Source organism: Dromaius novaehollandiae, chromosome 2, assembly GCF_036370855.1.
Source record: "Dromaius novaehollandiae isolate bDroNov1 chromosome 2, bDroNov1.hap1, whole genome shotgun sequence".
Lineage (NCBI taxonomy): Eukaryota > Metazoa > Chordata > Aves > Casuariiformes > Dromaiidae > Dromaius > Dromaius novaehollandiae.
In genome coordinates, this window is record NC_088099.1 from 120,822,043 (window position 1) to 120,846,558 (window position 24,516).

Here is a 24,516-nt window from a genome sequence, read left to right on the forward strand (position 1 = left end):
AATGATATTTTGCACCGATGTCCTTGCCCCTCTTTCTCAGGAGTATCACCTTAGAAAAGTCAATTACTTTAAATGTTTAAAAGTAAACTTAGGTATGAAAACAGAAGTGGGAGTATTTGCAAAAAAAAAATTGTTCTTTCTGCTTCATGCAGCATGTTTGCTTATTTTTGTTAGAACACTGTGAAGTCAATTCCACTCTAAACAGCGAGCCAGCTTCTCCCTATCATGAGTCATTCACAGAGCAGAAGGGGAAGTAAAACCATCTGAAAAGAAAGAGCAAAATGTGATGGCAAAAATCACAACACTATGACAAGTAAAAATCACTTCATTCACTTTGTCTCTCTTAGGCCATTTGTACCATTTCTGTTCACATATCTGATTTGCTGTATTGGTCCCCCCCCAACTCCCGCCCTCTTCTGCATCGTGCACTTGGCATTTTACATGCAAAATGTAACACCTTTTCCACTAGTTTCCTATTGGTTGGATTTTACTTAATAAAAGATTCATACTAAAATGAACATTGTATCTTGCTGTTTCATCATCTTGCTCCTATTATGCATCCTTGCTTCTTTATGTTTAGGGAAAACTGATTTTTTTTAATACAGAGTTTTAGTAGAAATACTCACTTTTCAGTAGAGCGATCGTCTCTCAAGTTGTTCTTCTAGCGTAGTATCAGAGGAATAAGGCAATTTTTGTCACCACCAATTAAAAACTTTTACGAAACAGGACCGTTATAAAACAATTAAACCTTGCAAATGCAGTAGTCTCTAGGAGGGAAACCCTGGAGGAAATTCTGCTTATTAAAATTGCAATTTTAGTTTCCATTAAAAAGGAGAATAAGAAAACAGAAGATGGGCTGGCAAGACAAATTATTTCTTAATGTCAGTTGAGCTTATTTCAAATGAGATAACATATCTACACCAGGTTGGGTTCAACACATTTTTGCCTCCTCAACTCATTTATCTAATTCAGTCATCTTGATTATAGCCTCATGGACCTTCATTTTCAGGAAGAATTTTGTAACAAACAACCTACACAACATGCTGATTACTGAACAGTTAATTCTAATTAAGTTGGCTATGGCAAGAGAATTTTGATAAAGTCCTAGAATGTAAATACAGTTTGGTTATCCTGGCCCAACTTCTATATAATAAAAACCCACAGCAGAGTCTCCAGATGAGACAGCAGAGTGATAGAGATCTAATTTAAAGAAACAAATGAGAAAATTAAAATCACAAATAATTTATTCTTCCATTAGAATTGATGGAGTACAGTTTTAAATAGCAATGAAGTACACAGTGGTGGAAAATTGGCACAGAACCTACAAGCATTTCATTCATAATAATGCTCCTCATACTGTATCTCTTCAAACCTTGATGTGTATTTTCTATCAACCAACTTTAAGTAAAAGAAAATTGTTTTCCCTTTAAAAATGACGAACAAATTGAAAATCTTGTTTTCCATGTATAAGGTCATACAGATACCATGAAGATCTTTTTTCTTTTTTTTTTCCTTTTTTCCCCCCCCCCCCTATTCAAACATGATTGCCAACTGAAAAAATATGATTTTACTCCTGGGCTAATTTTAAGTTATGTCCTTTATAAAAGTTGCCAGGAATTCTTGTATGCATATATTCCTGCACAACAGAATATCCATTAATTTATCTGATATACAGTTGCAGGACAGTCTCAAAACCATTTTTTGTTTACTATGCTACTGATCAAGGTGCTGCGTCTATCTCACATGCAACACTATAAGCATTAACGCAGTTCAAAACAAAATTTGGCATTTACCTCACCAACAGGTTTTATATTTGATGTTCTAAGACATCCCTTGGTCTCACGTTAACCAGTAAGAAAAATGGACACACACACAAAATGCCCCCTTTCTAAAGATATTAACTCCCAGTTAGGAAAGTTTAGATAGGTTTTACAAAGTCTTCTAGGCTATTTTGATACATACAAATTATTCAACTAAAGGTTAAAAATACACTTACACAATACAGTCCTGTTCTCCATATTCTTTTCTGAGTTCTTTGCATATTCAAGCCAAGTAAAATTAACACTTGTCATTTTCTGTGTTATTGCAATTATTAAGAGGGACTACAGCTTGCTTGATGCAAAGCTGTGACAAAATACTTAAGAAATACAACCCAAACATTTATCTTGTTACCCCAAAAATGTTGCAGGAAATTGTCAAACTATGTTAGAAATAATTTTTACAAAAATGCTTCACTCAGAAAAACTGGAAAGCTTAAAAAATTAATCTTTGCACAAGACTGTATTATACTGTCCTTAATTATGTTCCCATTTAGATAACTGGGATTCTTATTCTTTGTACATGAACCTATCAGTGATGTATGATGCTCTTCATCTTTTTTCACTGTTATCTTTATTGTACACCATTTCGAGGACTTGCACAATCAAGCACTTGTCATGCCCCTACCCATTTTAACAGTAGATTTTTTATCCTGCCCAGCGAGTAGTGTACTGTCTTGCATATTCACCACATGAAAAACATAATATACAAAATATTGCTGTTGTAAAAAGTGTGCATTTCCCCTTTCCCCCTACAAAAAAAATCTGTGGAAAAAATATTAAATTCCCATAACCTTCATAAACATACAAAGCTGTTCGCACCTTTCTGTCTGTAACAGTCTATTTGATATACAGTTCTCAGCTCACTGCAAATTTTTTTGTCACGTATTTTCTGTCCAATATTGCCATCTAGAGTAGAAATGTGAAATCAGTTTCTGAGAATCTACAGTCTTTTGTAATTAACCCATAAAGACTGTATACCATAAAACAGCCATTTATCCACATGATTTTTCCAAAAGCTAGATGGATTGGGAAGTTCTCCTCTTAGGAAGATGTCCACAGTGCTGAGGAAACAATATGGCTGCTAATAGATACTGCCTACCGGAATGTGAGTACTTTTTCACTGTTGATAATTTCCATACTGACCCTAAAAAGGAAATTCAAAATATGGAATTAGACCAACAGGTAGCTTTCCTGTATTAAAAACTGAAATCAGAAGACCAATAAAAAAACTGTGATGTTAAATGGTGTAAACATATGACAGTAAGTAGTACAAAGTTTCATTTCACTAAATCCTTTATGTTTTAATGTATTAGTAAGACCAATGATGATATGGATTTAAAACCAGAAACTTAACAGAATAGTATGTTTTTTATACAGCACACTGCTGTGAAATTTGCAGAACACCATCAGAAATAAAAGATGGGAATTACTTCCCACCTAAATATCCAACTATATTTTAAAAAGACAAGGTCACCTAAAATTCAAAGAAGTTTAGAAAACTAACCTGCTTTCAGATACCTAAAATATTCATATATCAAGCATCACAGAATAGACTGATATAAGTAACTCAAAAACCAAGGCACATTGTGGTGAACATAAATAAGTAACCAACTTATCCTACAGGAATAAATTATTCCATAGATCTGACCCACAGAATTATTCCCCTTGTTGATATCCTCTACTTCCTTTGATAGAAAAGTCCAGTGTTATGTACTGAAGAGGAGGGCAGAGATGAAAGCCTCAGTGCTACAGGCTTACCAAGATCTTTTACCACAGGGTTCAGAGCTTGCAGAAAAAGTTAGTGTGCCATAAAGCAAACATTCTTCAAAGTGCCATTTCACATAAATTCGGTTTCTCTGTCAACATTCCACATAAATACCATCACAACATGGCAATACTTTAAATGCCATTTTTACGCTGCAATGTCACTTTTTTCCATTGTAATACGCCGATCAATCGGGAAGAGTTTCACAACAGCTGCCAGATGAGTATTTAAGCAGTGCAGTTCCTATGGGAATGGCTAGTATGAAAGAGTGGGAAGGCCTCCTATAATTGAATTTCCCAATGGAACTTAGACTGCACAAACTGGAGGACTAGAACATACCTACACAGAGCGTTTTCCATTTCTACCACATGGGAATCTGAAAGAAACTCAGCAAATTAAGTTTCCTTCACTCTGCATTTGCCACAAGCAAAGCATTTTCCTATAGCTTATTCTTTGCACGAATGAGATATTAGTTCAGTGACTGAGCATTTTGTTTATTTTTTAAATAATGAGGAGAAATAATTGCAGCTCTAAACTACCACACTAGAAGAGTCAGTCTGTTCCTCCTTGCTCATCTTTTCTAAATTCTGTAGAAAAGAAGCAAACTATTCTCCTTTTGAAATGCTGATAATGGTAGCTATTCTTACTTCTAAGGGTAAGTTCTTGTTAAAAATTCAACTAACCCTTTACTGACCTATCACAATTTTTTTGAACACCAGAACCTCAATTGGATCACAGTGTATGTTCAGTTATATCAATTTTATTTATGCTAAGGGAAGTAATAGTGTCTACTCCAATGATGTTCCTGAACTATTTACACTGCTAAGATTATACTTTTACAGTTTAGTAATTTCTACATGAATAAAACCTCTGCTTCATGCATTAACAAGAAGGCAGTTTTACAGGAGTCCTCAAGAACAATTCCAGCCTAGTGGGCATACTTTTTCTTTTTTTAAACTTATCTCAGTAGTGATAGGAAAGCACATGATTTTCAGGTCACTTCTTTCACATGTTCAGTGTTCCTTTATACTGCTCAGAGGAGAACTGTGCAAAAGCGGGCTTCATATCTCCCAACACAGTTCTACAATAGAAGGACTTTAGTTGTTCACTTGAGGTACTCCTGCAGCTGGAGAGGAGGATTACTGGATTTGTGACAGTGGAAAATTATTTCAACCATTTTTAATGCAAAGCAGTAATGAAAAATGATTCTACATGGGATTTAGGAGTCTCACCTTTTACAACAGTCATTCACCTTCAGACTGTGAAACAGGTCACCTTAATTTTAAGGTTCAAAAATATGGTCTGTAGGCGCTCATTTTGCCAAACTGCGTTAAACTTCGCAAACTCAGAAAAGAATGGCTAATCATACCTCCAGATAAATGTTTCTGAATGACCCACATGGAAATAAAAGCACAAGAGTTGCATATACACAGCAGAGAGACCATGTTCTCAAACTCATTAGTTTAAATGCCTGCAACAAACTAAAATTATCAAATGAGTGTATAAGAGTCACAACATTCTGTTTAAATGAAGGTATACCTGGTCATATCCATAAGGCCTCTGCTGTGGTGGCTGTGGCGGCCCAGGCTGTGTGGGTCTATATCCCCCATACTGCTGGCCCTGTCCTTGTGGATAATTGGGATACTGAGGTCCTGGGCCACTCTGCGAAGGGCCTGGAAATCATTAAAATGGAAACAACAGAAGAAAGAAAAATTGGTTAAAGGAGTTAGAAAGAAGCAGTGGTAAAAGCACTGAATTTTACCAATTAAGCAGGGCTCAGAAGTAGCACTACTGTGCAATTAGATCATCTCCTACCTAAAAATGTATCAGGGATCAGTGGTCCACCTCTTGCACTGGAATGCACCTTAGCTGACAGGGCCTGTGCTCCAACCATAGACCACTTACCTTTTTTTATTACCAATGCACGCAGTCCACACACTAGGTCATAGGACAGGAAGAACAAGGCAAGAAATTACAAATAGGGATCATGATCAGTTTGTAGGGTTTAAGGAGGCACACACTCCTCCCGCCATATGCTGCTCCAGGTCCAGAACTTATTCTTCCAGGAACAGCTAAACGGTCAGTTGCGTTTAGCATTTGGACTTTTGAAGATACTAGCAGTGCTGCACTGCCTAAGAATCAGTTCTCACACCACGGCAGGCAATCATAAATGGGATAATAGGCAAGCAAGTTACATGCATAAAATGTGAGATGTTACAACCAGTCATCCCACTATTGTGGGATGAAAAAAGGCACCCTCTACTCGCCATTCCTCTGGTCATCTTAACTTTCTAGGAAAAAGGTAGAAAAGGACTTTGGCTCCAGCCTTTTTAGGCTGTAAAAGGAAGCAGTTCTTTTGTCTATACAAACTCTTTCTGTCACTACTCACAGGGACTCTTCTTTCTGGACAGTTTATCATTGGAAGTTGCGTTTTACTACCATAAGGCAGCGCAGACACGTTCCAAACAAAATGAACTTCATCCCCTCCCACCTTAGGAAGATGAGGTGTGTTTCAGTGATACTCCAAGTTGATTGTTTGCAGCAGATGCCTTGTAAGTTGCCTTTTTCAGCACCTCCTCTTAAATTGGTGGAGTTAGGAATACCTGCAACTCTCTAGGAAGTGCTTTCTGTGCAAACCAATTTTTTCCAGAAGAAATGGATATGTTTTAGCACTGAATCAGATTATTGCTAGAGAGTGCTAGTTTTAGCTACAGGCACTGAACATTAAGATGACATCAGCTGGTAACTCTTTTGATAATTCTGGATCTCTAAGAGAGTCAAAAAGATGACCTGGAGGAGAAAAGCTCCATAGGCTATTACCTTTCTTCTCAGGCCTCAAATCCCCTTGAACTATACAGTTTTGGCTTTCTGCAGTGGGACAAAACTTAGAAGATTGATAATAATGACTGAGATGCTGATTTATTTTTTTCAAATTAGTAACCAATTAAATATTAAATCAAGCAAGGATACTACATCCTAAAAAGTGCTGCGTTCATCCGACAAACGAAACTTGGTTTCATTTATTCACAGTAATTCTTCATAGTAGAATTGTAAATGTTCAGTAACAGACTTTGTAAAATAAAAATGAAATCTGTTTATTTGGGACTTTAACATCTATTTTTGCTAAAAAAACAACAACAAAAAAAAGAAATTGAGAAACAAGCTTATCTAGGTGTACAAATTTTGGTGGGTAAGTCAGTCCAGTGGATTTCTTGATCCCTTTCCTCTAGTACTTCTTAACCAGAGTAAATCAGATTTATTTGTTTACAACATTTAGAATACCGGGCTAGATGGACCTTCACTCTGCTCTTGTGTTAAGCTTAGCAGAATACAAGTACATGAATATTTAGAACTATCAATTCATCCATAACCTTGAAAAGTTTGTCAGATCTCAGTAGATCCTTTTAAAACTTAACTCTATCTCAAAATAACCAGATTTGATGTGAAACTGGCATTTATCTAGATGGCAAACAAACAAGGTGCGCACTTCCTTGCATACCCACAAACCTGAATTCTTACCATTTAAATCCACAACAAAGCTAAATGTTAAAATATATGGAATTAGATTTCAGAGATTCCTTTTTAAAGGTTGCTGCTTCTAAGATAAATATGTATCACCTTACAATATGCAAGCAAGGAAAACTTAAAAGAGCAGTGTTTTCAGTATGACTTTCTGTCCTAATTTTTTAAGTAGTAATGCACAAAAATCACATACTAGTACTATAAGCTTCCTGTTAGGGAGAATGTCCTTGAATCCAAGGATTACATCATCTCACGTGTGCCAAACAATTTCTCTTGTGTCACATGTAACACAACAGCTTTAAGAAGTTTTCACTATCAGTGCAATACTTTCTAAGACAAACTCTTCCCAAAGCTGCATTGGTAATACTTCTATTAATTTACTGATCAGTGCAAGAATCTTAAAATGATTCACACAGGTTGGATGAAATTTTACATGAGTTTGAGAGATGCAGTTCTAAACTGCAAAACCAAAGACAAAGTGGTGAGAACAGCTTTTTGCCATCTTTGTGCCCTCCTGACTCTATGTTCACCTACAAAGAACGGAAAAGAGCAGTCTTTCAGGGTCTTTCTAAATTACAGATACTTGTGCCAATATTGTCTAGAAACCCCTCAATTTGCCATGCTATCAACTTGTCTTAGTTTTCCATCAGATTTACTTCCCAACGGATGCTGTCTTCTGCACTTTCTTGTTCTGGCCCAGCGAGGTTGAGGGCATTGTGCTCTTTTGCATAAAACTGGGCTTTCAACCCAGTAAAACTGGGCTGGAATAACATATAAGGATCTCACTCAGTCTTTTCTATGACCACTTTCTGTGTCTTCAGGTTCTTACCATAACCCTGCTGTTGTCCTGGATAGCCTTGTTGGCCTGGATATTGCTGCTGTTGTGGTGCATAACCCTGCTGTTGCGGTGGTCCTTGATATGCATCTTGCTGCTGACCATATTGTGAGTTTCCTGTAATATGATTGCAAGAAAGAAAAAAACAATTAAAGATACCTACTTTATTAATTTTTTCCTTCTAAGATGCACAGCCAACAACACAAGAACAAAATGAAAATGCAATATTGATTTCAAAACTGAACGAAACAAAGAAAACTCAAACCAAACAGAAGGAATTCGGCCAAACAAACTGCAGTTAAAGCCAATTTTGCAAAGTTGAACTGCAGCATTTTCAGCATCTCTGCCAAACGAGCATTACATTTACTGGAACATCACAGTCATAAGATCATGACTATGCTAAATAAAATAAAAAAGACAAAATTAAGGACAGTTACAAGAGCACAGACTAGCTACACAAGATCAGCAAGCTGTTTCCTAATGGCACTATAATTATACAAAATATATACACACACAAAAAGAAGATATACAACTGAACCAACAAATTTATGTTTAAATAAAAATTGCCATTGAGGGAAAAAAAAAATCTCTATAGTGTTTTAGTCATTTTACTGTTGTTAGAAATGACAAATTATGGTTATACATTTTAGGTGTTTGCATAAATTATTCCGAATGCTTCAAGTTCCCTGCAAATTTCAAGACAGCCAGCAACTAGTATTCTACAAGAGCTTTGCATGGGTATAAGTTGTGTTGTGCAAGAATTTTTGTTCCCGTTGCAGGTGGGGGAGGAAAGGGAATGTATGTGCGTATGTGTGTGAAGGTATATAGATACCTCCTTCGTAGTAATGTTGTGAGGAATCCTCATAAGGCCTATCGTAGCCTTGTTCAGGATACGACGGTTGCTGATAACCGTAATCATTATGACCTACATCAATTCGACAAGAGACAGGAAGAAACGTTAATGGCCTCTGAGTGAAAACCCTAAAAATATATCTTTCAGAAAAATGAAAAAAATTTCAACTGGAAATACATGAAAAAGAATTTTCAATTGTATTAGCCAAAGATTTATTAATATGATTTCCTTTCATACTGAATTAACATGTGACAGGAAAAAATAGGCTTAATGCAGTAGTTTTAGCAACATCACAGCAAGGGATGGTCTTAACCTTCTGATAATCCTTGTTGGGAAAAAAAAAGTACTTTATCTTTCACTCAAAAAAAAAAAAAAAAAAAAAGAAAGCATTTAGGCCTTTCACATGTAAATAACCTGAATTAAATTAGAATGAACAAAGAAAGCAATTATCGTACTTTGTCTAACACCTGTTCTGCTGATCTCCAATTCAAAAGCATATGCTAAAAGCAGTGTGAAATATAACAAATAAAGCTCAATGAAGTTATGAACCATAGTCTATATTAAATTTTGCTCTGAAGCAAGAGGAAAAAAAAAGCATTCTCAAGGTTGACTTCTCCCTACAAACAGAATTCCTAGAAGTCTTAAGAAAACTTCTCCTGTATTGCATTCCAGTCATGAAGAGAATCATTAAAAAAGAACCTTCCTTTTCAGAGACTACAGACATCTCCAATTAAGAAACCAATACATGAAGTAAGCACCCTACCTGTTGGTTGTTTTAAGACCAATACATTTACAGACGACCAAAACATATCATATTGCTAACTCAGTCATGAAAACAAGCTGAAATTTTGTTAAAATCTGGGATAAAATTATACTGAGCAGCTAAAATAAGAAAAAAATAAATCTAAAAGGTCTTTGTAATTAGTTCTGCAACTGTACCAAATTTCATTGACTGAATCTAATATAAATACATAACCATTAAGTTTCATAATATATCTTTTTACATTCTGTATAACAGTAATAATGAGGCAGTTATAAAGAATAAATCTTTAGAAGGAATAAGTCTTAGAGAATTCATCTGTGCTGCCACAGAGCTGTCAGTGATAATGTCCAATTTCCCTTACTACAGTAAATTACCTGTAACCATTGAAAGGTCATGTGTATAACATAAAAGCCACAAAATGAAAGCTCAATAATTATGACTGAATGCAACTTGTAAAATACCTTTGCATGTATGTATCTGAAAATAACATGTGTAAGCTTATATGCAATACCTTTAGGCATGGTCCTGAGTGTCTTGAAAATTCGATTTATTATCAACTAAAATTAGAACAATTAACTTGTGTCCTTTTATTTGCAATGAGGAATTCCTTTGGCAAATATACAGCTTTGCTTTGCATATGTTTTTTAAAACATTAGTATCTGCTACTTTCCTCGAAATTCATAAGATGCCATTAAGTTGCAGACAGGGTTATCACAGTAGCCAAGAGCCAACATCTTTATTGCCCCAGCCTGAAAACAGGTAACTGCAACTCTCCTAACTTATAACACAATCTGATAGCCCTTAGGACTCTAAATTCGAAGAAGTAGAAGAACAGATTTGTGAGATTCAAAGTTAAGGTCTTGTCTCAAAAGCACTGGGGGACTTTTAAAGAGGATTCACAGTTATAAGCTCCTCAGGGCAGGGACCATTTTATGCCTTTGTAAAACATTAATTAAGCTAAAGGCCCATAACATAGCAGCAATAAAACATTTTTGTGACTTATATTAAAACTAAAAGCTAAGTTAACAAAAAACAGAAAAAACACGTCTTAAGCAAGTTTTTCCAGTCCAATAAAATCTTTCATAAAAGGATATCACCCCCTCTCTTATTTATTATAGTTACGACTTTTAATTCAGCTCAATTATACTAGATTTAATAAGGAACCCTTCATACTTTTAGACAAATCAATTATAGAATCTTCATTTTGAAATACTGGTACTGATGTTACAGTAACAAATGGAAGTAACACAAATTATATACTTTAAGTTGTAAAATTAACTAATCATAATAACTTAAGCTGCAGTAACAATTCTGAATTGGGAGGCTTTTGTAAATGCGAGGTATGATATTCAATTACTATTCTTGCCCCATTCCCTAGTTTTGGGCAATGTAAAGTCTACATTAATATTGGGCAGGTATAGAAAATGGGAAGGTTAACATTTATGAGAGATTACCATCAGGGTAATATTGCTGGTTCATGCCTTCTGGAGGACCTTGTCCACCATGACTGTATTGGTCCCCATAATAGTCTTCCTGGCCCGAGTACTGCTGTGGTGGGCCTGAAAAACCACAACCAGTCAATATGTAAATAACTTGATTTCTCTGTTATAAAGCTTGCTAATTTTTGATTTTAGTATGAGAAATAGTTCTGAAATGTACTCCCCACCCATATTGTTGCATTTCAGACAACATATGTAATCTGGTTTACTTAAAATACACAGTCACGCACACACACATACACACAGAGTTCTTTGGCTGCAGCAGACCTGAGCACATATATATCATACTTCATTTCTGAGCTCATTTTATGAACATGTATGTAAAAGCACTAAGGCATTAAAAATAAGATTACTCCCCTTCTAAAACGACTGCAAAGAAAGAAAAGATGCAAGATTGTGGAACATTTTCCTCTTTTTTTTTTTTTTTTTTTTAATTGAGCAAATTTAGAACCAAAGAGGTACCCTGCTCCTTTTCTATACCTATCAGTATTTTTAACATTGAAACAGAATTCTGCATCAGGATATCTGAGATGCATTCTTTGAGATACTTTTTGTCAGAAAGAACTCAAAACAGAAGAAATACTTGTCTTCAAGTTTCAGGGTGAAACCAGTAATTTGTTCCTGCAAGATCCACCCTCAAGAGGATAACAAAAAAAAAAAAAAGTCGACGAAGTCTAAAATTGTGACACATAATAATTTGATCCAAATTTGATGCAAGCGAGAAAGTGATTTAAAATAGTTTTAAAGGTGGTTATTCAAAACTGATATAAAAACACTGAAGTAAATTCTTACCTTGCTGTGGTGGCCTATATGGAGGAATCTGTCTCTGACCCATCATGTGATTTCCTTGGTTAACTTGTCCCATCATTCCTATAGGTGGCTGCTGTCCCTGGTAATGCTGGCCACCTGCTTGTGGTATATTGTATTGCTGGGAAGGAGGCTGCTGGTGCATCATCGGACCTGTAAAAGGAAAAAATATAGTGAATGTGTCTTCTGTAACACAATCTGTGATTAAATCTTTCAAAAAATCTAATATGGAAACTCAATCTTAAAAATGTGAACTAGAAAAGGCCCTACACTTCTAGTTCTCTCACAGGTCTTGGTTGCTTCTGGATCTCTGCAAATGCAGGCAATCAATTCAGTGACTAAGTTACAGAATAGAACTCAGTCTGAGCAGTAGGACTGCTTTCAAGATATTTTTTTCTTTAAACTACAGGCACATTAGTTTACTCATACTCAAAGGTAATTGAAACATTTCCCCCCCCCCTTTTTTTTTTTAAAAGCCCCTACAAAGGAAGCATAGATGAAAAGCTGATAGTTTGAAACTTTCTGATAGATTAAACTTTCTGATAGATTGAAAACTGAGAGATTGAAACTTTCAAATGACAAGTCATAGAAACATTACTTAACATTGTGAATTCCCTGGGGCTTGGTTTTGATACACATCCAGTTGTTATAGTCCATTAATGGGCAACTTAGCTGTTATCAAAAAATACAAAATTTTACTTGGCCTATAAAGACAAACCACTTGTACCACTGGGTCAGGCAATCACACAACAGGTATTACGCAGAAAGACTCCCAGAAATACGGGCTCTGCCCACCGCAGAACAGCCCCAAGCAGCATGTAACAAAAATCTTCTTTCATACAAAGCTGCAAAAAGTTACTGTGAGCCACAGGAAGAGACCAGGAGAGAACAAGTTTTGTCAATGTTTTATTAACTGAGAAAATCTTGTTAAGGCTGAAGTTGAAGAAATGTGAACTTCAGTATTGAAAACAGACAGTAACAGAATGGCTATCAACACCATATGGCAATGAAAATTATGATTAAGCTATCTGAATATACCTGATTGCAGATCAGGTTGATATAGCTTTTAATGAAGAATAGCTTTCTCACTTCCTCTGTAGCAACACTTCAGAAGAGAGTTATTCCAGTATTACAAAAATGAGAACCAAACAGTTGTGATAAGGAGCTAAACTTTTTAAACAATATTTTTTAAGATGTTTATTCAAGCTAACTGATGCTTATTTTACACTTTATAATGCTGAAACCCTAAGTTTTTTTGCAAAGAAGCTAAGCTGTAATCAATCTTGCAAAAAAACAAAGCGAATCAAAGTACCAAACTAGCACAGCTTCTCCTTGTCCCCATACCAGGAAATAAAGGAAGGTGTCATTTATTTCTTCTAATGAAAGCTACTTTTTGCTATTGCTTTTTATTTTTGTTTAAATAACTGAGTGTTGGAGCACAAGAAGAAAGTACTATGCGGAAAACGCGGTAGTGGAAAATTAGCTGGATACAGTCAACACTGAGAATGGATTTATACAGGGAAAGGAAGACATAGCCACTTAAGTCTTGTCTATATGAGGTTACTGAAGAAATTTAAGCCAAATTAATTAACGGTATGAATTCAAAATCTGTTAGTTAAATCCCATTAAACCCCTGTGTGGAATCTCTCAGTGAGGAGTAAAGTGGCCTTAGTTTCGTTAAGCTTAATTTTCCTCTGAAGATACATATTGGCTACTCTAAAGATGATCTAGTCATGCTTCTGTTCTTCAGCATAATTGCTGTGTTCTGATTTTAAAGTAATAAAATGGCTTAAATTGAGATACTGTAATTATTTTTCACTTAACTACAATATATTTCATTTTTTGATCTTCTGAGCAAGTAGGTAATTCAGATCATTCCAATTCACTGCGTTTTTGTTTGGAAGCACTGGGAAAGATTAATCAGCTTTGAAAAAACAAAAACTTGTTGCCGTAATGTTCCTAGATCGCAAGAAAGCTTGTTAATTAACAATATTAATATTAGTCACAATACAATGTGATAAAATGTGTCGGGTCCCCACGGTGCAATGTAGAGGTTTTCTGTTTGCTTTTTAAATTAGAACTTCATTAACGCTTTGTAGAGTCGCAATGAGAATTCACTACCCTGTATCACTGTGTATTGTGTTAATAACAGGGTGCCTGGCTTATTTCCTGTTTGTTCACATCTCTCTCTTATCAAAAAGATACCTAAAAGAAGAATCATGGTCTCTAACATCTCATGGAACAGAACCATTTTATGCAGCAGTTTTGAGGGATGAGGAAACTTTAAAATTTTCTTTTGAAAAACTAAGCCTACAATAAAGTTACATTTATCCACCATATTGCTACCTAATAGGACATAAAACTGTAACCAAGAAAACCCCTTCTAGTCAAAAACTGTCACTAGTTCATTATCTAAGAGTTTCTAATATTTATAGTATGTATTTTTTGAGCCCACGTAAAATACAGATTTTGAAACTTCAATCAGATCACAGTACACTGTATTCTAAGGAAGTCATGATCTCTTCCAGACTTGGACATAAGACATCACATGGAAAAGTTCACAAAAAGAGCACTGCAAGAGAATACTCACTGCTTTCAAAAACTCTCTTTAGAAACAATCAGTTTTTGGTGAATTTCTAGAACTATTTATTCCAGACTAGACAAAACATCTGATTTGTACTGAGCCCATAATAAGCCCAAGAAAATATTATGTAGTGCTATAACTGTAAATATGCCGGTACAGAAATGGATTATCGTCTGTCCAAGAAACTTCAGTAACTTTGGCAGTACAAATGCAGATATGCATTAAGGAGAGGCCTTCACATGTTAATATATTGCGAGCATTCTTGGGATAAAAGAAAGGCCGAAGAAAAAGATTTTAAGCATTAGTATTGTAGGTCCTGTGAGAACTGCAGGTACTTTTGGTAGGCATTAAATGGGCATTCAAAAAATGCACTGTGTAAAGCCAAATCAGTCTTGCAGAGCAAGTGAATGTGTAACAAAGCCAGTCAACAGGTGAAAACTGAACTACTGTTCATTGTTCAATTTCCTTTAATTAAAAATAATCTGCATTTGTTCCATTATCAAGAATGCACAACATTCTCCACAGCTACTCATTTCAAAGAGTCTTCTACAGCTACTAAATAAAATGTTCTTCCTCCAGCCAGTGTCTCATACACAGAACTACTACAGGGAAGAAAAAGGTGTGTGGATATAAGTAAAAATGGACTGGTACTGAAGTACCTCATAAATCCAGTATTCTGTGGTAATTCCCTGTCAAAAAATTTCTCAAGGAAACTGACAACCTATTTTCCAAATATTTAAGAAGAATGGAGAGAAACAGAAATGCAAACTAGAAGTGGGCCCCAGAGCAACCTGGTAAATTTGAGAACAGATATGCGTTGAGGCTGAATGAGCTGCAGAAAATTGTAGCTGTTTAAAACAGCTCCTTAACCTTGTTCCTTTACTGAAACTCAGATATTGGTGACAAGTGCTATAAGAGGACAAGAATAACTGCTGACATGGTCAAAACTTCCAAAAAGCAGGGAAACAAGGAACCATACCCAAGTGAACTGGTGGTACTGCTGTTCTGGTTGAAGAGCTAAGGGAGCAGGCTGGGTTCTAACCAAAAAGCAATAGTACAAACTGTTGTTTCTCCAGTCTTCAATAATATGGTAGCTTTGTTGCTAAAAAAGAGTATTATTCAGTGTGGCGGACAGATGAATGAATTTTTTGCCTTAAACATTTCTTGGTGCATGGGGTGCAGGCAGGCCATAACCCCGAACAAGCCATCTGTCCCTGGCGGAAACAGGACTGGGCTGCTGCGACCCCCGAGATGGTCTCCCTGTGACCACCCAGAACACACCGAGCCTGCACTGAACGAGACCACAGTCGGGCAGAGACTTTGGGATCCGTTTTTAGCACAACTTCTATAAAACTTGCTTGGCATGAGTGGCTAAATTTGCTGAAGCCTTAGGCCGCACTCCCTAGTTTGGTGAGAAAGGGCCCCAGAGCTGGTGCAGGCGGGAACGATAAGGGAGTTACCAGCAATTTGCATTCCTGTGCACTGCTGAAACAGTGCTAATTGCTGGAGTTACCACCTCTTTGTCAAGACCTTGAGAGATGATGGTGGGACCCGAGGAAGGAAGACACACCTATAGGAAGGAAGACACACCTGTCTGCAGAAACTGCAACAGAAAAGATAAGGGAGAAAAGAAACAGCCTGCCTAGGAACAACGATGAGATCCAATAAGGAGCAGGAGACCCCAGACTCAAAAATTACTATTGGTCTGAACTACCACGTGGGGGGGTGGGAAACTTAATTTGAAAAAGCTATAATTGCCCAGGGATCTCTTTGTTCAGGGTCCCTCGTTGGAGGTACCCAACTCGAGCTGTAACCACTGCACGCGTGTCATTCCGAGCTAACCTAGGGTCGGACCCAACTCGAGTTGTAATTACTGCACGCGCACCACCAAAACTTGCACCCAGGGTGAAGAGGAGCCACCTACCCACCAGACGGGAGCCCCCCCCCACTGCCGAGACTCCCAAAGGAAGAGGACCAACAGGACGCCGCTGGATCCACGGGTGGTGATATCTTTCTCTCTCTCTCTCTCTCTCTCTCTCTTTCCCCCTCTCTTTTGTTGAATGTTGGTAAGATCTGTTTTTGTCTAGCTAGTTGCAGTATTCGCCATTGAATTATCCTATTTGACCACATGCCTTATCTTTGTGTTAATAAATCTTAAAACTGGTTGGCTGGTGTCGTTTCACCTTAATTCAGTCCAAGGGCATCACGAACTTGGTCCTTTGGCCCCAAGGGGAGGGAGGTCGTCCTGAACGACTCCTTTCGGGCCGCGACATTCAGGCATTTCATATTGTGCACACATACCGATAAAGCAGCCAGATACCACATCTAGATTATCAGCAAAATGCTGCACCATACACTCTAAATCTCACTTTTGTGTACACTCTTACACAACCACAAAACACATGCCTAGAAATTTGGTGGCCCTCAGCAAAATTTTATTTTGTTCTTCAGAGTTACAAAAAAATCATAGGAAATACTTGTTTTCAGACATAACTGATGATAACTCCTGCAAGACCTAGCTTAGGAACTCTAGCATAGGGTAAATTTAACCTTCAATTTTCTCAGGATTCTTGACAAAAGCTAGAAATTCCACCAGAGTCCAGATACCCTAGTCAAGTGCACCAAAATCTTAATGACTTTTTTAACATTAAGGATCTGTTTAAACAATTTCTCAAAAGACTTCAAACTTTCGAAATACAAATTTTTCTGCTACTCCTACGTATGATTTGGACTGCAAATTAAAAGTAGTAGAAACTTCTCCACTTTTTTTACTCCACAAAGTCTTCATCTCAAATTGAATTCGAAGTTTCTATGCCTAACCATTTCAGATGTCATTTAAAAAACTAACATAAAAATGTCAGACAAAAAAAAACGCACAATGGTTACCAACACTGCCTCTCATGTTGTACACTACAGAAGAAAGATGTCTTTCTCTATCGAGAACAATTACCACAATACCTGTTCCTATCTTTGTTTTCTCAAGACAGGAGAACTGCAGTGTGTTCTACAGCTAGACATCCTGCAAAGCTGGCTGTAGCATGATGGCACTTCAGAATTTGAAGACAATTTTATTTCTTTTTAATAGGTTTGATGTCCAAAATATTAGGATTTAACTCTATTAAGACTGCTGTGCTTTATCCATGACACGGTGGCTACTGTAAGCAGGTGAGGTATTCAAATTAACAGGCTCTCTTTATAAGGGAATGAACAGATAGCAAGACATTCACAAAGGGTCATCAACCTTGGAAAGTATTTTTATCCCAAACTGTCACAGCCTGAATATGTTTATATTTTGGATAACATAGGGTATTCCTATCTTTCTATTCTTTTATGTGGACAACAAAAGGAGATAAGGAATTCCTCTCCTGCCTAGTGCCAGCTGTCTCTGTGATCTCTTTGTATTTGCTTTTGGTTAAAAGGGCTCTGAAATTTAATGGATTTTTTTTTCAAGTTTATATAAATGAAATTGTCATTAAAATCTCACCATCACATTCCAGAATTGCTCTTTTGCAAATGACCAAGGCAACATGACGTCCTCATGTACAGCTCAGCTGTCAAAAGTAAACTAACCTGTCCCGTCCCCCTGAGCCTTTCCCAGAAGCAATGTCTAATACCCATTAAATAAAGATGGGGGAGTTTGGCAACTTAGTTCACACACTTCTTGCAAGGGAAGGGACTCTAGCAAAATGACCTGAAAAACATGATTTCTGAGATGGTCAAGCTACTACTTCCTTGGTCAAGCTACTACTTCCTTGGTCCCTACTTTCAAAGCATTTGAATTCTACAGTTTATATTCTATGAATGTTAAAGATCTGTTCAATAGAGGTAAGGAGGAGTTTTCATGCAAGTTTCCTGTTCCAGGAAATTCTGCTCACACTTCTCCTCTTAAAAGCCAAAGATTAGCAAGAGTTAAAATATTTCATACAGCATAATGTAACTAGCTTCCCATACACAGAAGAAAACCACCCATAAAAAGGGAGTTTCTGCCATATTCACTCAGCTACTGCTGATTCCTATCTCTTCCACAAAAGTAGCAAATATTCCTTATGGATTTCCCAAAGTGCCAAGGTAGTTTATTAAGTAAGAGTCACCTGTAAAATCTTCTATTTATACAATCTGCTGCTTAAGTCCAGAACAACTGAAATTCTTATTTTAACTGGACTGATTACATAAAAACAATACTGTGAAAATTTCGCTTCTCATTTAAGACATTCCTTTGGCTAGCATTTTATAAACTAGTGCAAATCAGTAACGAGTACAGACTAGGGAGAGAAAGTAAATCTAACAATGGATTCTGCTACTATATGTTATACTTTTTAATTATAACTTCTTTTTTTTTCCTAACACCATCTGACTCAAAATGTATATACAATGAGATGCTTGATAGAAACCTCATGGAAAAAGTTATGCCAAAAAGTTAGATCAAACCTTTCTGTGTATTATGGCATATTCCTCTGTTATATGATGGCATGCTTTTTCTCTGCAAGTGCCGGCTTCATTCAGTACACAGTAGATACTCATTTAAAAGCTACTCAGTATTTTTTTTCATTCTAATTGTTCAGTGTGAGATGCCATGCCTATTCAAACACTGCTATGAAGACAGAATTACTAATTTGTTCATGGGTTTTCTTATGGCACTCAAAACTAGAATGTCCAAATCTTCATAATGAATACACTTTCACAACACTCCTGTGAAGTCAGATGGTATTAATCTCACTATCAGATTCATTTCTCTACAGATGGGGAACCCATGCAGGGAAAGATTACGGTCAAAAACTAATTTTTAACAGCCAACTTCAGATGCTAAGACCTTATCTTCCAGAATATTCAACATTATATTGAGCTAGTGTTGTAACTGATAGGAATAGTAGGATATCACATTCTCAATACGGATTACCCCATATAAGGCAAAGCAGCAAACCTTGTTAAGGGCTCACAAGTATTTCCCTGACAGCAGTATTGAGATTCAAATTTTGGTTTAGTTTCTGTTTCTGAAAAGCAGCATACCCTACTGATTAAAAAAACACTTCAAGCCACAATCTGCTCATTCCCTTTCGGTTTGATTGTATCCAAGCGCACTTCCTATCTGCTCATTCTTGTTTCTTCACTTAAGATGAGGAGCCTGCAGCGTTTGGGTTTGGCTGGTATAGCTGCCCAGCCAGACTGAATCTTGGCTACCTCTCTGAATCTCTTTCACGGTCTCACAGACATGTCTGCCATTCTTTCCCCTGCTGTCTTGGAGTCACAGGAGAAGACATACACAAAATATTTCCCCTAATTTGTCACCAAACCTCACAATGAATGCATTAACCAGGAGTGGAAAATGGAGGAAATGTGTTACATAGACAGGAGTTGGAATATTCTCAGGTCAAAGAATTAATGTAACGATATCCAACCAACGCACATCTTCAGTCTTAAAGATACCCACGAGTATTTCAAATTTGACCAAGTTGGGATAGTATTTTCATTGAAACGGCAAATATAATTTTGCTGGCAGAACAGACAAATTTCAAAGTCCTGCTATAAGACACCTGCACTCTTACGTTTACATATGAAGTGCTCTATTTAGTAATGTTTTTGTGCAACATTTAAAATATTTTAAAGAATGTAATTTTTCACTCCATTTTCAGAAATGGTCCTACACTTCTGTGAAAATTCCACAAAAAAATTCAGCTTGAAGCAGACGTTTGACATTGAAAAATCTCAACCTAGAGGGTCAAAATCTGGTAAAATTAAAAGGACTCATAATGTGAAAGCTTACTGTGACCTTAAGTCAAGGCTTAAGCTCAAGTCAGTGCTACCAACTCCAGTGATACAACTGTTCTAAAAAGAGATTTTGTTCTCTAAAATTGGTTATATACTGCTTTATCCTTTATTCCCCAAAGATACTACAATACTATTATTTGTCCAGAACAAAAACATTCTAAGTGTCTTTCTGCCTAATTTCTAATGAGCAATTTCCAAGTTTGAAAAGAGTATTGAAAATACAGCAGGGGAATATTGCCAGAAAGAGTAAAGAACTATTTTGAGATGGGAGAATCACTAGTCCTAAGTTGTAAGCCAATCATACAAAGAAAGTTGTTTTCTGTAGAGCAATTAAGCTGATGGCCTCCTCATGCAAAATACTCCATATTTACTGCTAACTCTCCGCAGCTAGGAAACTTTAACTGAGCATGCACCGGACTTTTCTAAAGAGTCTCACAAATTTTATAAAATTACTCAATGATGTATTGCCCAGAATACATAGATACTGATTCAGAGAGATAGACAAAAATCTTCCCAGTTGTGATGGCTTTCTCTGCTATGTGCCCATTTTTCCTTTCCTTTACTGTCAGACTTCAAGAACAATGCCATTAACAGTGTGGATGATGTAAGCCTCAGAATTCTTGCTTTCACTACTGGTAAAAAAAAACTGTAGAAACACCTGGTTTGTCTTGACTTATTTTGGCTCTCATATTAACTTAATCTTTAGTCTGTTATAAGCCCCTAACTGATCTAATAAAGTATACCTCATGAACAGCTGACACCTATATAACAAAATGGAGCTTTGGCCTCTAGCGAGAGTATATTGTGATAATAAGAACCCATGCTACTGGAATATTATTTTTATAATGACCACAAAAGGAGTCTTAAAAATGGGAAAATATATCTCCTACAGTATCAGAACAGAAGAAAAACCTCAACTCCAGTCATATCCTTCAACTAATCTGTCTTTACTAAGAGTTCATACAGACTGAACAAAAATTCTTGCTGTAACCATGGCAAGAGCATTTTTAAAAATTCTACAGCATCTCTTCTAGTGGGTGGCATGTTTGGATCCAGTGTAGTAACAGACTTAACAAGCAAGCTGAAAATACAGCTTGCTGGCTTCTAAAGCACCTTTATGAAAATAGGCAGTATAGATACAATTTAATAATTTAGTCTGTTGTGACTCTAATGCAATATTTTAATACTGCAATGTCCTTGCACTTCAACAAGGACCACACTGTCAACAGGATACATCATCTGTTTATGCTATGCAAATATCCTAGATAGAAAATTAGTTTTGAATTTTACTATATGCACAAGGACATCTCCTAAAAACAGTAGGGAGTAGCAGATTTGTTACTGGAAATGAATTTTATTTCTTAAGATTAAAAGACATTCCAAGCTAAAACAGCATGATGCAAAGAACTAAGATTAATTAAGCATAAAAATCTGAAGGCTACCTGGCTTTAATTTTTCCATTTACCCAAGCGACTGAAGAGTATACAGATGTATTTTATCAACTCACATGGCAGTAATACTTAGAAATGTAAAATCTGAGAAAGATAAACAGCAGTTCAAATTTATAACCCATGAAAACAGATCCAATCCCAGATTTTCACGCAACACCTGAAAACAGTCCAATGTCTGCAAACAAAAAAGAGTCACGGACATACTGGAGAAAGGAGATGTGGAGTTTTAAAAACATGGGACAAATATATTTAAGAGCAAAAAACTAATCTGCAAGCAAAGACCTTTTAAAAACATGTCAGTATTTCAGACTTGTTTCATTCTTATAGAAGCTAACAAGTGCTTCACTTACCTTGGTTTGGTTGCATGTTCATGTTTGGTCTGGGACCATAGTTGCCCATTGGCTGTCCCTGGCTCATAGTCATCTGATTCTGCACTGGCATACTCTGTGAGGATGGCACTGAATGATTATAACCGCCCATTGACCCATGACTGCTTGAAGGCATGTTCATGGAACTGTTTGTCATATTGAGTTGGTTAGGTCCAGGTCCTTGCATAGGCATATGGTTAGGTCCTTCAGAAAAAAGGGCAGGGGGAGAAGAGTTTTACATTAGGTAGGTACCACAAAGCAAGCAAATACAGTCACACTAAATCACAAAACTAAATAAAGTCATTAAACACATTTACTTTAAAACAGAGCTAAAGCATAAAGTATTTGCTAGTAATTTCCTGACCTGGTTAACTCCTAAATTACAGTTAACAACTGTCAAAGTTCAGTTCTACTCTGAAATAAATTCTCTTGTAGAGCAGCTGACACTGTTAAAACAAAACTAAATTACTGCAAAACCCATCTTATACCCATATCATATGCAAAGCTAGGTTTTTTTAATACTTGCTTAACACACCCTGAATTTCAACTTGAACCGCACTTGAGCAGAGTATAGGAGTATAACCTCAGTAGGTTAACAAAAATCCAGCTAGAACATTTTAATGTATTCAGACAAATCATACTAGACACTTTGAACTAAAGGTTAATGTTTTTTTAAAAGGTCAGGTAGTATTAACATTGATATGGTACAAATACATAGAGAACAGACATGGCTAAAGGCATATTTAATGTTGTTTGAGCATCATATCTATAGCCAACATTCTGCAAGTATATTTACTGATTCCTAGCGTGGGAGGGGATGATTGGAAGGACAGCCACCAAATATCAACTCACTTCTCACCCTTGCAAAGACACAAAAGAAGAGCAACCTGGTCATGTACCCATGTGGCCAGTTACACCTGTTCACCCTTTACTTCCCCCCTTCCTGGCAACACAGGTTGCAGTTGAATTGTTCTCTAATTACATCTACTCTCAATGGATATTTTAAAAAGCACAAACATTACAGCTTGCCAGTATGCCATCTGACCAGTTTAGCCATTGCTTTAGCCAGGAGAAGTGAGCAGTGATTAGGAGTAAAATTAGTAGAATTGGATATAAACATGACAAGAAAAAAAAAGCTAGTGAAATGCAAGGATTATGCCTATGACATTATGCCTAAGCATCATATGAAGAATTTATGAAGATACGAACAACTAGAGTATGTGACAGAGAGAGTAGGTCAGCTGTAAATCAGGCAAGTGTTGATACACAGGGTTTGAAAGACGACACCATCGTTGCCAAACATGCCACGTTTTTCTAGTTATGCAAGCTGCAAAAACCTATGAAATAGCAAAAACTTAGAAGAGGAACCTAAAAGAAGCTATTCCAGTAGAGTTGTAGAAGGATACGGTGATTTGGTTACATATCTCCACAAGCAAAAAAAGTTATCTGCCTTCAGATGAAAACAGCTGCTGAGTATTGTCTTAGCCAAAGAAATAACTGCACTAATCTAGGACAGAATGACGGCAAAAGTAAGGATTTAGACTAGCAGAGTTGCACTCAAGGTCACAGAGGCAATACCAGCTGATGTGCAAACAAAACAATGCAGAAGGAAAAGATAATGATGGTCAAGGATCACAGCTAATAAAGGCCAACATAAAGAAACAGAGAACATGTTTAAGGAATTTCCTCTGGCCCTTTTTGGGACACTTTGCTTAAATGAACATATAAGTTTATTTTATCAAGAGAAGTGGAAAGCATAATGAAGATATCATATGTGCAGTTCACCGCTGCTGCAGAACAAAAAGTAAAATTAAGTTAAGCAGAGATTGCTGAATTGTACAAAGGCAGATCCACTACAAATACAGAAAAAAGATCTCAGTAAATAGGATTATGATCATGACAGGGAACTATAGATGCCTATACTGCCACCTCTCCAAATTAAGAGTGCCCAACTCTGTAACAGAGCGAACAAGGTGGCTTAATTGGGAAATAAATGAGACCATCCCTACCAATGAGATCTTCAGTGTGTTAAGGGAACGCTAAGATGGAGAAAAGCTCCAGATTGTGGTGCCAAGAAATTATTACAGGACTGTGAAAACTGCTTTCTCAATACCTTTCCTAGGAAAGTAAAGGAGGACACAGCATTAGTGCTAGAAAGTCAGTGCCTGGGAGTGTTTATTCACTTTTTGTTTAAAGGAAGAAATTGTCAATAACAGATTTTAGAGAGCTTAACAGATGCAAAGAAATTATTGATACCCAGTAATAAAAGAAACAAAATGGGGAAGACAAACAAACAAACGCAAGAGAGAACAGGAAATGTCACACGTGCATGTTCTGGGATCAAAAACAGGAAGTTTGTTAGCAAGAACATGGGAGACAATGACAGGAAAAGCTGAGACTATTGTATGAAGAAAACCTTCCAAATGAAAAATAGTAAGAGAAAGTTTGACACGATATAATGTTTTAATTACAAAATTTGCCAA

At 36.6% G+C, this 24,516-nt stretch overlaps 1 protein-coding gene across 5 annotated transcripts in view; it reads right to left on the minus strand.

The window, feature by feature from the left end:
- Positions 1 to 1,226: 1,226 nt before the first annotated feature.
- Positions 1,227 to 24,516, minus strand: part of SS18 (SS18 subunit of BAF chromatin remodeling complex) — a 44,761-nt gene continuing 21,471 nt past the window's right edge. For 3 of the 5 annotated variants that reach the window (XM_026095950.2, XM_026095951.2, XM_064507331.1), the window contains 7 exons: positions 22,016 to 22,237; positions 11,850 to 12,017; positions 11,013 to 11,117; positions 8,775 to 8,867; positions 7,937 to 8,059; positions 5,125 to 5,258; positions 1,227 to 2,964 (listed from right to left, as the gene is read on the minus strand). In XM_026095950.2, coding sequence (XP_025951735.1) covers positions 2,938 to 2,964; positions 5,125 to 5,258; positions 7,937 to 8,059; positions 8,775 to 8,867; positions 11,013 to 11,117; positions 11,850 to 12,017; positions 22,016 to 22,237 — 872 coding nt within the window. In that variant the 3' untranslated portion in view covers positions 1,227 to 2,937. The remainder of the gene's footprint in view (positions 2,965 to 5,124; positions 5,259 to 7,936; positions 8,060 to 8,774; positions 8,868 to 11,012; positions 11,118 to 11,849; positions 12,018 to 22,015; positions 22,238 to 24,516) is intronic. The other 2 variants (XM_026095952.2, XM_026095954.2) reach the window with 2 other exon arrangements.